Source organism: Camelus ferus, chromosome 12 (genome assembly GCF_009834535.1).
Source record: "Camelus ferus isolate YT-003-E chromosome 12, BCGSAC_Cfer_1.0, whole genome shotgun sequence".
NCBI classification, from domain to species: domain Eukaryota; kingdom Metazoa; phylum Chordata; class Mammalia; order Artiodactyla; family Camelidae; genus Camelus; species Camelus ferus.
The window spans coordinates 2024961-2039130 of record NC_045707.1 but is presented as its reverse complement, the minus strand read 5'-3'; the positions used below and the strand labels follow the sequence as shown (position 1 = coordinate 2039130).

The following is a 14170-nucleotide window of genomic DNA, read 5'->3' as shown; positions in this document are numbered from 1 at the left end:
ATAAACTGGTAAGAAGATGCTCTGTCTAAGAAATGAAGTGATTCTTTTTATGGTGGTTTGAATAAAGTTAATATTGATCTGTTTCTATTGGTCATCCATTCTGAACATATATGTAATGTGGGAATTGGCAAACGTTTCTCTTAAGATAGGATTTGTAGCCTGTGATTTGTAGCACAATAGCAGATTAAGCATATAAACGGGACTCAGGATTACCAAACTGAAAAAATTAGAATGAAGTTGAAAAATAAATGGGAAGATACAAGGAAACAAAAATACCCTTCTCTCTCTGAGTTTACATAGACTTTAGTTATCCTAGCAAAATGAAGACAGTTATATTTTGGGCTATTCTTACAGTACTCTATGCTTAGATTTATTTGTAACTCAAGTGACATTGATGTAATTATTAGTTTACGTGCCTTTCTCATCTTTTAAATTTGGTCCTACAAAAGCAAAATCTTATTTTTGCACTTTTGCCTCCCCTCCCTGCCATGTTAAAACTAATATGTTGTAAATGCTTAAATGTCAATAAATAATTGATTCAAATAATACTCAGAATAATTCAATAAGAACAGAGAATATGCTTAAGAAACAATAACCATACAGACTCATTGACCCCAAGCAGTGTGACTTGTAAATAACAGGAAAAAAAAACTTTTCTTTAAAATATTGATAAAGGTGAGTAGGTTAATAGGTCCTGAATAGTGAGTATGCAGCTATAAATCTTTTAAAAAATCATACTGTTTCACTTTGTTCACTATAACTGGTTGGTTGCCAAATTCTTAAAATTCCACCACACAACATCTCGTGATTCCATTATCTTTGCCCACTACATTTGCTTAGGCCCACTTGTATTCTCCAATATATTACAAAAGCCTCCTGTTTCTGCCTTTTGATTGTTGCCCCTCTAGTACATTCTACATACTATTAACAGTATATAAGCTGTGGTTCTGTTATTCCTCTGTTTTGACAGTTCTTCATTACTGAGAAATGGTAGTTAAAATCATCAATATCTAACTGATTTGGATATTGGGATACTCAATACACAGGGCAAAATATAAAGGATAAGGGAGAGGTTCCAAGTAAGTCCAGTTGACTGGAAAGATGGTTAAGTCAGCAGAACTAAGGAAAAGAAGGTAACAAATGCATTTTTCAGACAGTACAGGGTTTGTAATGTCAGTGGGACCCTGAGAGTGGGAGGATCCGAGATGGGTGAGCAGTGTGCACTGGAAGACCTAGACGCCATGAAAGAGTGGTAATCGGATGGGAAGCCTGGCCCTACTTAAGAGTTTCACTTGTTCTCGTGTAATCCTCACAACTGTCTGAATAAATAACCCATTTTGCAGCTGAGGAAACAGACTAGAAAGAGTAAAAGTAATTCATCCATATCTGGGATTTGAACCAAGGTCTGCCTTTCAGGTTCATGCTCTTTCTTCTTTTTACTCAACCTCCCATGCAAGCTTAGGAGAAAGGGCATTATTCAACCTAAAAAAATACTTGGAAGTCACTCATAAGTAGGTGATTGTTGAAATTCTGGGATTGCTGTGGGAGAATGGACTGACTGATAAAAGGGTTGAGTCTTGGTCCTTGGGTTACACATTTTTCCTGTTTGGTGGGAACTATTTACTATGATGGTATATTTGAATTTAAAATTAAAACATTTAGCATATTTCACATTGTATACCAGGAGACCACAGATAATGTATTGCCTCTGTTACTCCATGTGATTTAAAGGAAAGACATCATTCTTAACTCCTGTGTTTGCAAAATCACGTATGTAAAGCACAGGCACATGAATGTTGATTCTTTTCTTTATACTAATGGCATTCTACCAGTTCTGTCTCACTAGCCCAACACTCTTCTCCAATTTGGTATCAACCCAAGATGACATTTGTTTCATTATATATTATGCTTCATTATACTCTCTACTCCAGCCAGTTTGCTGTAATGTGCATATATGTGACTTTCCATCTTAATCTTTCTTTATTTAAAAAAAAATTTAACACTTAATATTTATTAGGCATCATGTGTAATTATACATTATACAAAACAGACTGCACTCATTATAATGAAGCTTTTAATCTAATGGGAAAGATGAGACATATATCTAGATATATTAAATATAAGGCTTTGAATTTAAATGTCTTGCAAACACTAGTAATGCAAGCCAAATGCTATGAAAATACAGGAGAGGAAGGAATTATTTCCAACTGGAAAGGAGGAATGCAAACACTCACTGAAGGTCTGCTGTATTAGACACTGTACTAGATACTTTGATTTTTTTATTTCATTTAACCTCACAATAAATGCTGTTATGTCCATTTTACAGCTGACAAAACTAAGGCTTAGTTTCTTGTCCAGAGTCACGTAACTATCAGGTCACAGAGTCGGGATTCCATCCAGGTTTATTAGGTTCTAAAGCTTAATCTCTTTCTTTTATACCTGGGGTGAACAAACTATAGCCTGCAAACCAAATCTGGTCCACTGCCTGCTTTTCTAAGGCTCATGAAATTTTCAGTGGTTTATTTAAACTTTTTTTTTTATTATTTTTAAATGGTTAGGAAAAAATCAAAAGAAGAAAATATTTCATTGTCTGTGAATTAAGTTTCCCTGGAAGACAGTCATACTCATTCATTTACATATATCTATGGCTGCTTCTGAGTTGTAACAGGCAGAGTAGTTTGATCAAAGACCATAGGGCCTGGAAGACCTAAAATGTTACTGTCTGCTACTTTACAGAAAATGTGTGCTGACTCCTGCTTTCCACCATACTTCTTTTCTAGACTTCATGAAGACGGGATTACTTGAGTTGCTAAGTTTTTCTATATAATGAACATTCATGATAGAGGATACAGCATGAGGGAAAGACTGATCCCTACTATAGCAGTCTGGCTCTGACTTGGGAAAGCACCATATTTAGGGAATATTAAAGTCTAGATTCATTGCAACACAATTATAATTAGGAGTTGTGTCTGGTATGACGTGGGAAAAGTGGTTGAGGACCCCACTGGAGATGCCACAAGGAATAGTGACTAGCAACACCAGCTTTAGAATTGGCTTAGATTTGGATTTGAATCTGCTTATGCTGGTGATTAGCTGAGTGGTTTTTGAAAAGATACTTAACCTTTTAAAATGTCAGTTTCCTTACCTGTCAAAGGAGAATAATGGAAATACCTACCTTTTAGGGTTGTGAGAATTAAATGAGTTAATATGTATAAAGTGCTTAGAATATTGCCAGACACATAATAAACATTCATTAAATATAAGCCGCCAATACAGGTGAGGGAGGGTCTGGAGGAGTTTAGAATGTATTTAGTAGGCAGCTTGTGTACCTCTGTGTCACCAGCTGTACTAATTCATATTGCTCTTTGAAATTTTGTGTGTGTTTACAGTAGCCTCCCTAATTTGATTGTAAACTCCTAAGAGGCAGATTTCTAACTTTTGTTATAAGGTCTTCAGTGCCTACAACAGTTGTGGATGTGGACCCATAGTAGATATTTAGTTCATGTCTTAGAATTGAGATAGAATTTCAAGTATCTCTCCCCATTTCCTTTTCAGCTAGTTGATCATTCTCAAAAACTTCTTTAGTGGATTTTTTTTTCTTTGCTAGCTGATTTCCATACTTCTATAATTAGTTGTTTATGTATGTACTTTGTTTTCTTAAATACTGTTCCCATAAATATATGGTCATTAAGGTTTGGTTTTTTTCACATGACATTCATTATAGTGGCATCCAGTAGGGTTTTACTATTTTGCTAAGTTGTGAAAGTCTGGTCCCATGATCTACCTGGTGCTTGTAGTGGTTGAGAACTAATTTTATTGAGGGTATAGGGTTTTAGTCACTTCACATTTTATCTTACCAATTCTTCACAGCAATATAATATTATTAACATTACTTATTTTACAGATTAAAAAACTGGAGCACAGAGAAAGTAGGTAGTAACATATTTAAGTTTTTACAGCTGTATTAAGTGGCAGAGCTGAGATTCAAATTATGTTCTAACCATACATTCCAGCATTGCTTTTTGTAAAATATGAAATGTTGGGTCTCAGATGGATTTGATAATATTTTAGGTAGTGTCTAAGTAGTGGAATAAACAAGAGAATAGGGTGGAATTATGAGGGAATAGGGAGAAATGGGTTGAAATTTTAAATGGAGTAGTCAGGGTAGTTGACCTTTGAGCAAAGATGTGAGGGAGGTGCACAAGTCACAAACACTGGAATACCTACAGCGCAGTGTTGCGCTGGACACTGAGGGGTGCAAGGCAGAATAAACAGTGGTCCTGCTTTCAGAGAACTTTCATCTTAATGGGATACACTGATGAGAACTGAAAGGTAACTGTAGTTTATTTTTCCTCTCGTGTTCACATAAAACCTTAATTTATATTCTAGGGAAGAAAAGAGTTATAGATAAATCTGTATTAGATTCTTGTTAGGTGAGGTAGAAACTTTATTTGCATAGTATTCTTTATTGTTTATTTTTCAATCTTGTGGAAGATAAAGTTTATAGACTGCTAAATTAGGAGAAAGGGAAATTGTATCTAGTTTTGTGGACTACGAGAAAAAGTTAATTCATTTTCTCAGATGAGATATACTTAAGCTACTTAGCCTATGATATTAAAAACAACATTTTCATATAAACATAGAGGTAAATTTCACCTAGAAATAATCATCTGTGGACTGTTGTCTCATATTTTGTCTGGGAGCTATATAATACTTCTTTTCTGAATTTATAACTTTAGAATACAGCTTGGAAATTTAATAGAATCTGAAACCATTTAACATCTTTTAATTATAGTAATATATACCTGGGGAAGTGTTTAGACATTGCAGAGTATATGAGCTAAAATGCAAAATCACTCCCAGTTTCATTCCTTTAGTATATAAACAATGTTTTTTGATAACAAAAAAAGCTAATTCCTGAAAGTAACAAAATAACTACCAAGAATTTCTTCTTGAACTCCTAACGGAGGTTTGCATTTCCCTTTTTAGGGGAAAGTATTACAGCCTCTGCTTGTCTGCATTTCTTTGAAACATATAGTGCCAGGGCCACAGTGAATCCTGTAAAATGTTTCTACCTTTCTTCTCCCATCTGTCACTGCTAATTGACAGGTTTATCCAGTTGACTGAGCCAGCCTTCTCGAGACTGCCTCTGGGAGAATGAATATTGTGCCTTGTGTGCCGGAGCAACATCCCCAGCAGGGTTGAGTTGGAGGATGGAGGCTGGAGAGAAAGAGCAGTGTCTGAGAGAAGCAAAGTGGGAGCATCGGAAGTCCCCTTGGCCGTGTTGATCATAACTGGGAAACAGTGTCTTTCAGCCTTTACCGATTATTTAGTAGACCCTATCTGTGTCTCTGAGAGTGTATCTGTGCCTGGAGTTGGAGTGAAGATCTCTGGAGACCTTCAGTGCTCTTATTCTCTTTCATTCACCAATCCACCTGAAATTGAATTTTCTCTGTCATGTCTGTCTTCAAGCCAGTAAGTCCTGTGACGGCTTCTGAAGCAGTATGCTTCGTGTGGGTGGGTGGGTAGGTAGATAGATACATAGATAGCACTGAATAATTTGAAAGAGAAAGGAGAGAATTATTGTATTTCCTTCTTAGGACAGCCAGAATAGCTAAGGAGAAATCATCTAGAATACCCTGAGCTTGAGGTCATGAAAAGAACTTATATAGCGATGAGTGACAAGGGTATTTTTTCCCTGAAAAATTATGAGTAAAAATTAAAGGTCTTCCCAGCATAATTTTTTTTAATTGAAGTACAGTCTGTTGCAGTGTGTTGATCTCTGGTGTATAGCACAATGTCCCAGTCATGTGTATACATACATATATTTATTTTTATATTTTTTTCCATTAAAGATTATTATAAGATATTGAACATAGTTCCCTGTACTATACAAAAGAAACTTTTTAAAAATCTATTTTTATATATGGTGGCTAACATTTGTAAATCTCAAACTCCCAAATTTATCCCCTCCCACCCCCTTTCCCTGGTAAACATAAGATTGTTTACCAAGTCTGTCTGTTTCTGTTTTGTAGATGAGTTCATAGTGGCCTTTTTTTTTTTTTTTTTAAAGATTCCACATATGGTATTTTTCTTTCTCCTGGCTTGCTTCACTTAGAATGACAATCTCTAGGTCCATACATTTTGCTGCACATGGCATTATTTTATTCTTTTTTATGGTAGAGTAGTATTCCATTGTGTAAATATACTACAACTTCTTTATCTAGTCATCTGTTGGTGGACATTTAGGTTGGTTCCATATCTTGGCTATTGTATATAGTGCTGCTATGAACATTTGAGGTGCATGTATCTTTTCACATTAGAGTTCCCTCCAGATATATACCCATAAGTAGGATTTCTGGATCATATAAGAACTAAATAAAGGGAAGATTTTTATGTAAAGCAATCCTTAGTATCATGTAAGTATGATTCTTAGACATTGGAAACAGCTGAATTTAGATGCTGTATAACTTTAAAATTAAAGGCTTACGAATTTTTATCTCCAGATAATGTCACTACCATTTTCTTAAGAATAGCACAGTAATTCAGTGTTTTAGCATATTGGCTTATTCTTACTGGTTACATTTTTTTCATCATTCTCTTTTATATTAAAAAAGTACTTTGTAGGCTTTATTATAAAAGTGTTATATGCTAATCAGCATGAGGAAACTTTAGGGAATTTTGAATAGATATGTTCACTATTTTGATTGTGGTGGTGATTTCATGAGTATACATATATATGTCAAAACTTACCAAATTGTACACTGTGAATAAATAGGTGCAGTTTACTGTACAGTTATCCCTTGGTATCCACAGAGGATTGGTTCCAGGACCCCCTGCAGATACCAAAATCCACGGATGCTCAAGTCCCTTAAATATAGAGCTGTAGTATTTGCATATAACCATACACATCCTTCCATACACTTTAAATCATTTCTAGATTACTTATAATACCTAATACAATGTAAATGCTGTGTAAATAGTTGCTGGACTATGGCAAATTCAAGTTTTACTTTCTGGAATTTTTTTCCCTAATATTTTTCCTTCTGTGGTTATTTGAATCCATAATGCAGAACCCATGGATAGGAAGGACCAACTGTATATGTCAATTATATATCAGTAAAACTTTGTTGACTTGGTGACTGAAAAATTGGATTTATTTTGCTGTTAATATGTATTTTGATTTGTTAGTGAGATTAAACATGTTTATCATACAGCCATTTGTATTTCATCTTCTGTGAATTTCATTATATTCTTTGCTTCTTTTTCTGTTGTGTGTGTTTCTTATCAACTTGTATAACTTACTCCTACTCCTGCCTTGGTGTTGATAACCAGTATGTCTATCTTACCTGTTGCAGGTGTTTCCCTCAGTTGGCTTTTCTTTTGAATTTGAAGCCCATTTCTCCCCCTCTCTTTTCACCTCTTCCCTTCCTCCCTCACTTCTTTCCTTCCTAACTTTATACCCAAATCTTTTTTTTTTTCCCTTTTTGATTTTTTGATTTCCTGTCTTACTTAAGAATCCCCCCCACACTGGTTATACTCCCAAGATTTCTTATGTTTTCATAGTTTTAGTTTTTAGATTTTACTCCCTTTTTTTGGAATGGAGCATGAGTATTTTCTTTCTGGTGGGTAGCCAGCTTTTACAAATACCATATGATAAATAAGCCATCCCTCCCACACACACTGAACTGAAATGCCACCTTTATCTTCTGTTAAGTTTCCATATAAATTTGAATCTGTTCTAGGATTATCAGTGTTCCATTAATGACTTTGTATATTCTTACTGTTTAATTACAGTAGTTTTATGGCAAGTTGTGATATATGATAGAGCGTGCTCCCTTCATAGTCTTTCCTCTTCCAAACTTTCTTAGTAATTTTTCATATGAAAATTTAAAAAGTATTTGCTCCTTTTTCCTTAGACATAGTTTGCTTCTGCTTGGAAATTATATTAGGTATACGTTTCACTTTGCGAAGAATTAATCTTTTTACATTTAATATTCCTCCAGAAACAAAATACATCTTTCTGTTTATTCAGGTCTTATTTTATATTATATATTGTATGTTTTATATTATAAATTCTGTTATTCTTTTGAATGACTGGTTATTGCCGGTTTTAAAATAGTTATGTATAAATCTGACATATATTTATTATTAGATCTACTTGTTTGTAATTAATTATTTTGGCTTTTCTAAGTATATAGCCATATTTGTAAGGATAACTTGTCTGTTTTTATTATTTTTAACTCCATTCCATTTTATTGTCTTATATTCTGATTTTTAATAATAGTGACAATTATTTCACAGTTTAAAATGATGTTGGCTGATGGTTTTTAATGTTTTATTTTTCTTTTGTTATAATTAACATGTAATAACATACTTACCAAGTGTTCAACTGAATGAATTTTAACAGTATGATACCATCATCTGTAATAACAAATTATATCAAACATTTCCATCATCTTAGAATGTTTCATACTACGAAATATCCGTCAACACTATCCTCCCCCAACCCCAACAAAAAAAGAGACAACTTTCTTACTTCTGATACCATAGATTAGTTTTTTCCTGTTCTTATACTTAATATGAATGGAATTATATAGTATGTGTCTGGCTTCTTTCCTTCAACACAATGTTAAGATTCATCCACGTTGTAAGTTAGTTTGTTCTTTTTTCTGCTCTGTAGCATTCCATTTTATGAAAAGAGCACAATTTGTTTTTCCATTCTCCTATTGATTTCAGCACAATTATTTTCAGTTTGGAGCTATTATGAATAAGGCTCCCATGAACATTCTTGTACAAGTGTTTTTGTACAATATATACACACATGCTTTTATTTCTTTTAGGTAAATATAAGGAATATTTTAACTTTATAAAAAAGGGAAACTTCAGAACAGTTCTACAAACTGGATATACCGTTTTACACTTTGATAATTGGTATATGAAAGTTCTTGTTCCACATCCTTATCAACACTTGATTTTTTCAGTCTTTTAGCCATTCTAGTGGGTATGAAATGGTTATCTCATTTGGTTTTAATTCCATGTCCCTGATGACTAATTTTGTTGAACCACTACTTCATGTATTTCCTGACCATTAGTATCTTTTTGTGAGAAGTTATTGTAAAGTCATTAGCCATTTTTAAAATATGCTTTGTTCTTTTTATTATGCTTTGTGACAGATCTTTATAGATTCTGGATATATGTCCTTTATCATATATGTGTACTGTGAATACTGTCTCCCAGTCTCTGTCTTAACCTTTTTATTATCTTAATGGTACCTTTTAAGGAATAGCTTTTTAAAAATTTTTGATGAAACCTAGTTTATCAGTTTTTTCTTTAATAGATTATTTTTTATGTCCCCAAAAATTTTTGCTTTATTGCAAAGTTGTGAAGATTTTCCTATTTTTTTTCCTAGGAGTTTTATAGTTTTAGCTCTTACATTTAGGTCTATTATCTCTTTCAAGTTAACTTTCACACATGCAGGTTAAGAGTTGAGGTTTATTTTTTTCCATTGGATATTCAGTTTTTCACTTATTATAAAGACTTTCCTTTCCCCCATTGAATTGACTTAATGCCTTAGTATTCACTATAAGTATATATGTCTCTCTCTGGATTCTTTTCTGTCTCATTTATCTACTTGTCTGTCTTTAAGGCAGTATTTCACTGTTTTGATTACCATTGCTTTATAAGAAATCTTGAAATCAGGTAGTGTAAGTCCTCCAATTTTTGTTCTTTTAAAAAATTGTTTTGGTCCTTTTCATTTCTACAAAAATTTTAATAACAGCTTGTCAATTTATGCAGAAACACCTGCTGAGATTTTGATTGGGTTTGCAGGGTTTAGGGTGCATGTCATCTTAAGAATATCCAGTTTTCCAATCCATGATCACATATTTTTCTATTTATAACAGCCTTTATAGATTTGTTCCATTTTATTTAATGCAGATTGTGGTAATGATGGTTGAACCTTCCTTTGAAAATATTGTGAGATCTTTTTCAGCTTTGGATTCATTTTGTTTGAGATAGTATGAGTTTAATGACCATCAAGTTAATCTTGAAAACCTGGGGTAATGTTTAGAAAATGCTGCTGAAAGTTCAGTTTCCTGAGCTCTCAGTGGTTAGAGAATCCCTTCTTAAACTGAGGGAAAAGAAGGATAACTGGGACTGAGAGAGAAAGAGGAATAATTACTTCCTTGTTTGAAGGAAGTGATGCTCATGACTAAGAGTAAACCAGTGACGTAAACCCAGATTCTCTTTGATCCCTAATGATTTGTTGTCTAAAATATGAGGGAGAAAGCTTATCAAAGTGCTAACACTTGAAGCACTTCTAAAAGGACAGTGGCCTAAGATGTTGTAGACACGTGTATCTGAACTTAGAACAGAAGTAAGAGAGGGGATATGGAACCAAAATGGCTTCTAATTCCCTCCAGTTACTGCATCTACTTTATTGGTATTTCAAATATCACACTGGATCCCAAGTAAGCAGCTGGGAATGGATGTCATATGGAGAGGTATCCTGCTGTGTTGCTGGCCTTGTAAAACCAGCAGTAATTATGGAAAACTCAAGTTTTTTTGTCCAAGGAATTTTTTTTTGTCTATTTCTAATATTTCTAATTTAAGGAAAGGGTTTTTTGTTTGTTTTTTATTAACCTAGTAGCCAAGACTTAAATAAATCTCTTCCTTGAAATCCAAAGACCAAGTTTTTTAATAATACACTTTTTCCTGAACTCTATGTTCTTAAAATCTAGTAGTCTGTATTGTCAGGTTTTGAGAATTTAATTTATAATATTCTCTCTATTGCTATGAATTGTGATTTAATGAAATTGATTTGGTTCCCCCTAAGAATCACTAAAGGAACAGAGAGTGTTCTAAAGAACACTAATGTCCCAAACTAATTTCAGCTCTTGTAACTTAACTTCTGTGAGAAATGTCCTGGCATTTAAAAAAATTTTGGTTTAAATGAAAAGTTTTGGCCCTTTGGTAACTAGTCAACTTTAATATGGTCACAGACGTGTCTAGAAACCACAGATTGACTGAAGTGGGGTGTGTGTTTGTGTCTCCATACGTACATGTATATGTTGTACACCTATAGCAATACTTCCCCTAATCCTGAGGCAGTAAGTGTTCCATTTTTCCTGGGCAGTGAGAGAATTTTGTTTGCTCACCTTTTAAAAAAAATTATATAACGAGAATTTAAAGTCACTTTTTCTCCTATTTTCTCTTTCTCTATTTGCTCTAGGGTAACCAGGAGCCAACAACAACTCCTGACGCAATGGTTCAGCCTTTTACTACCATCCCGTTTCCACCACCTCCACAGAATGGAATTCCCACAGAATATGGAGTGCCACACACTCAGGACTACGCCGGCCAGACCAGTGAGCATAACCTGACACTCTATGGGAGCACACAAGCCCATGGAGAGCAGAGTAGCAACTCACCCAGCACACAGAACGGATCTCTTACGGTATGTGAGTGTTGGGGTGGCAGATGGAAGGAGGCATGCCATCGTGTTGAAATCTTCTTAATCATCCCACCAGAAAACCCTTTGAGTTAGTTTAGCATATACATTACATTACGTAGCACTTACGTAATTTCAGTTCTACTCCAAGCATTGTAATTAGAAGATAAGGATTTAGAATAAAACTCAGTCATTGCCCAGGAGCTCACAGTATAGAGATGGGGCAGACAGTGTAACAAGGTCGTAAGTTCAGTGATGAGAGTTAACCTAGCAGTATGCTGTTCTTTTCAATTTCAAGGTAACCTTCATTTTGCAAAACCTCATGGTCCCTTGAGACCTGTCTTCATCGTACACAGTCTCAGCAGCATCCTGTACATCGTCTCCTCCCTCCTCCTTGAAATACTTAGCTGTTGGCTTTCACGACACTCCATTTTCCTCCTAAGCACTGGAAGTTCCTTCTTAGTCTCCTTTGCTGGTTGCTTTTTCTCTGTTCAGCTTTTAATTGTTGCGGTACTCCAGGGCTGGGTCCTAGAACCCCTTTCCCTCTTATTTTATATCCTTTCTCTGTCGTATAATTATACTACTAAACTTACTAGCTGCTCAAACAAAACATACAAGTCATTGTTTATTTCTTCATCTCTACATCCAGTCCATTAGCAAGTCTTGGTCACCATAACTCTAGAACATTTTCTCTCCTCAACAATAGGTGTATATCACATCATACAGGAAATCATATTGTTTGTGGGATTGTGTGGTATATTTCCTAAGAAAAAAACGTTCTGTACTCGACTTAGAAAGATCTTTCTCTAGTTTTTAGTAGTTTTTTTGCCTTTCCTATATCAGATTATCAGAAGGAGAGCTGTACTCAGCTTTTAAGCCTCTTGATAAGATTTACTTCCCATTAAAGAGCCTTATAATGAAAGCTTTTGCTGCATGAGGATGGATTTTAACCTGCAAATACTTTCCATTTTCTTTTATTAGATGTTGGATCAGAAAGAAAGAAAATCCATTCTTTCCTTGAAAATGTTATCTTCTCAGTGTCAGTTATATATAAGCACATAATTTTATACTCCATAAATAATAGACTATAATAGACAATTTATTTGGAAAGTCTAGGCATGATGGGTAACAAATGAGGCTTTCCATAGCATTTGTTCTAGAATCATGAATATACTGGCTGCTGTATTGGCTGCATTTCCAAATAACTTTCAAATGATTATGAACTCACAGACTTACCAGAACCACTGGTAAAGAAGGGAAAAGAAGGAATAAAATATAAATCTGAGGCTTTATCAAGGTATTTTAATTACTGAATCTATTTCCTTACTAGTTATCAGTCTTTTCTTTTTTCCTTCTTTTATTTGTTTTCTGTTTCTTGCTAAATCAGTTCTGGTAATTGATATTTTTCTAGGAATTTTTCTGTTTCATCTCAATTAGCTGTTTTGTTGGTATAAAGTTATTCATAATAATAATCCCACCAATCCTTTTAATTTCCATAGCATCAGTAGTGATACCGTTCTTTCATTCTTGATTTTGGAAATTATGTCTTCTCTTTTTTTCTTGATCAACCTAGCTAAGGTTTATTGATTTTGCAGCTTTTTCCTGAAAACCAGCTTTTGATTTCATGGATTTTTAAAAACCTATTTTTTTTCTGTTTTGTATTTCATTGATTTCCATTCTCATCTTTATTATTTCCTTCCTTCTGCTAGCTTTGGGTTTGGTTTGTTCTATTTTCTTGACTTGCAATCTTAGATCATTGATTTTAGAATTCTTTCCTTTCTAATATGTGTTTAAAGCTATACCTTTCCACTTAAGTTTCCCTTTAGCTACATCCCATAAAATGTGATATATTGTGTTTTCATTTTCATTTAGTTCAGGGTATTTAAAAACTTTTCCTTGTGAGTTCTTCTTTGATCCTGGTTTACATGGAAGTGTGTTGTTTAATTTACAAATGTTTGAAGCTGTCCCAAGTTTCTTTCTTTTGTTGGTTTTTAATTTAATTCCATTGTGGTCAGAGAACATACTTTGTATAATTTGAGTCTTTTTGAGTTTAGTGAGATTTGTTTTATGGAGTAGTAGATGATCTGTCCTACAGAATGCTCCTAACCAATTGGCCCTTTATCAATTTAAAAGGACCCTCTTTGTCTCTATTAACATTTCTTGTCTTAAGTCTATTTTGTCTGATATTAATACAACCACTTCAACTCTTATGATTACTGTTTGCACGACATCTTTTTCCTTCATTTTGTTTCAAACTCTTTGAATCTAAGGTGTGTCTCTTGTAAAAAAGAGAAGCATACATCTCAATCTTACTTTTTCCAGTCTGAAAATTACTGCCTTTTTATCAGAACATTTGGTCTATTTACATTTAATGTAATTGTTAATATGAGTGGATTTATGTCTACCATTGTATTATTTGTTTTTATATGTCTCGTATCTTCTATTGTTCCTTCTTTGCTGATTTCTGTTAAATCTTTCTGTATCTTTTAAATCCCTTAGTGATTTCTAAAATTAGTTATTTATTTGTGTTATTTTTGTTTCTACTTATTGCTTGTTTTCTGGAGTCAGGGCCACACTTTCCTGTTTCTCTGCATGTCTTGTAATGTTTTAATAAATTAGACATTTTGTAATACATTTGAGAAACTCTGAAGTGTTGTTGGGTTTTTTTTTTCCCAATAGAGGTGCTGGGGATTGAACCCAGGACCTCATGCTTGCTCA

At 34.0% G+C, this 14170-nt stretch overlaps 1 protein-coding gene across 21 annotated transcripts in view; it reads left to right on the top strand.

The window, feature by feature from the left end:
* RBFOX2 (RNA binding fox-1 homolog 2) overlaps nucleotides 1-14170 on the top strand; it is a 239570-nt gene that overhangs the window by 176009 nt on the left and 49391 nt on the right. For 20 of the 21 annotated variants that reach the window (XR_004324316.1, XR_004324317.1, XM_032492120.1 and 17 more), the window contains one exon: nucleotides 11234-11458. Coding sequence is in view for 19 of the 21 variants with exons in the window: in XM_032492120.1 (XP_032348011.1) it covers nucleotides 11234-11458 (225 nt within the window). In the remaining 2 variants the exon portion in view is untranslated. Of the gene's footprint in view, nucleotides 1-5086; nucleotides 5476-11233; nucleotides 11459-14170 lie in introns of those variants that run through there. The other variant, XM_014558506.2, reaches the window with a different exon arrangement.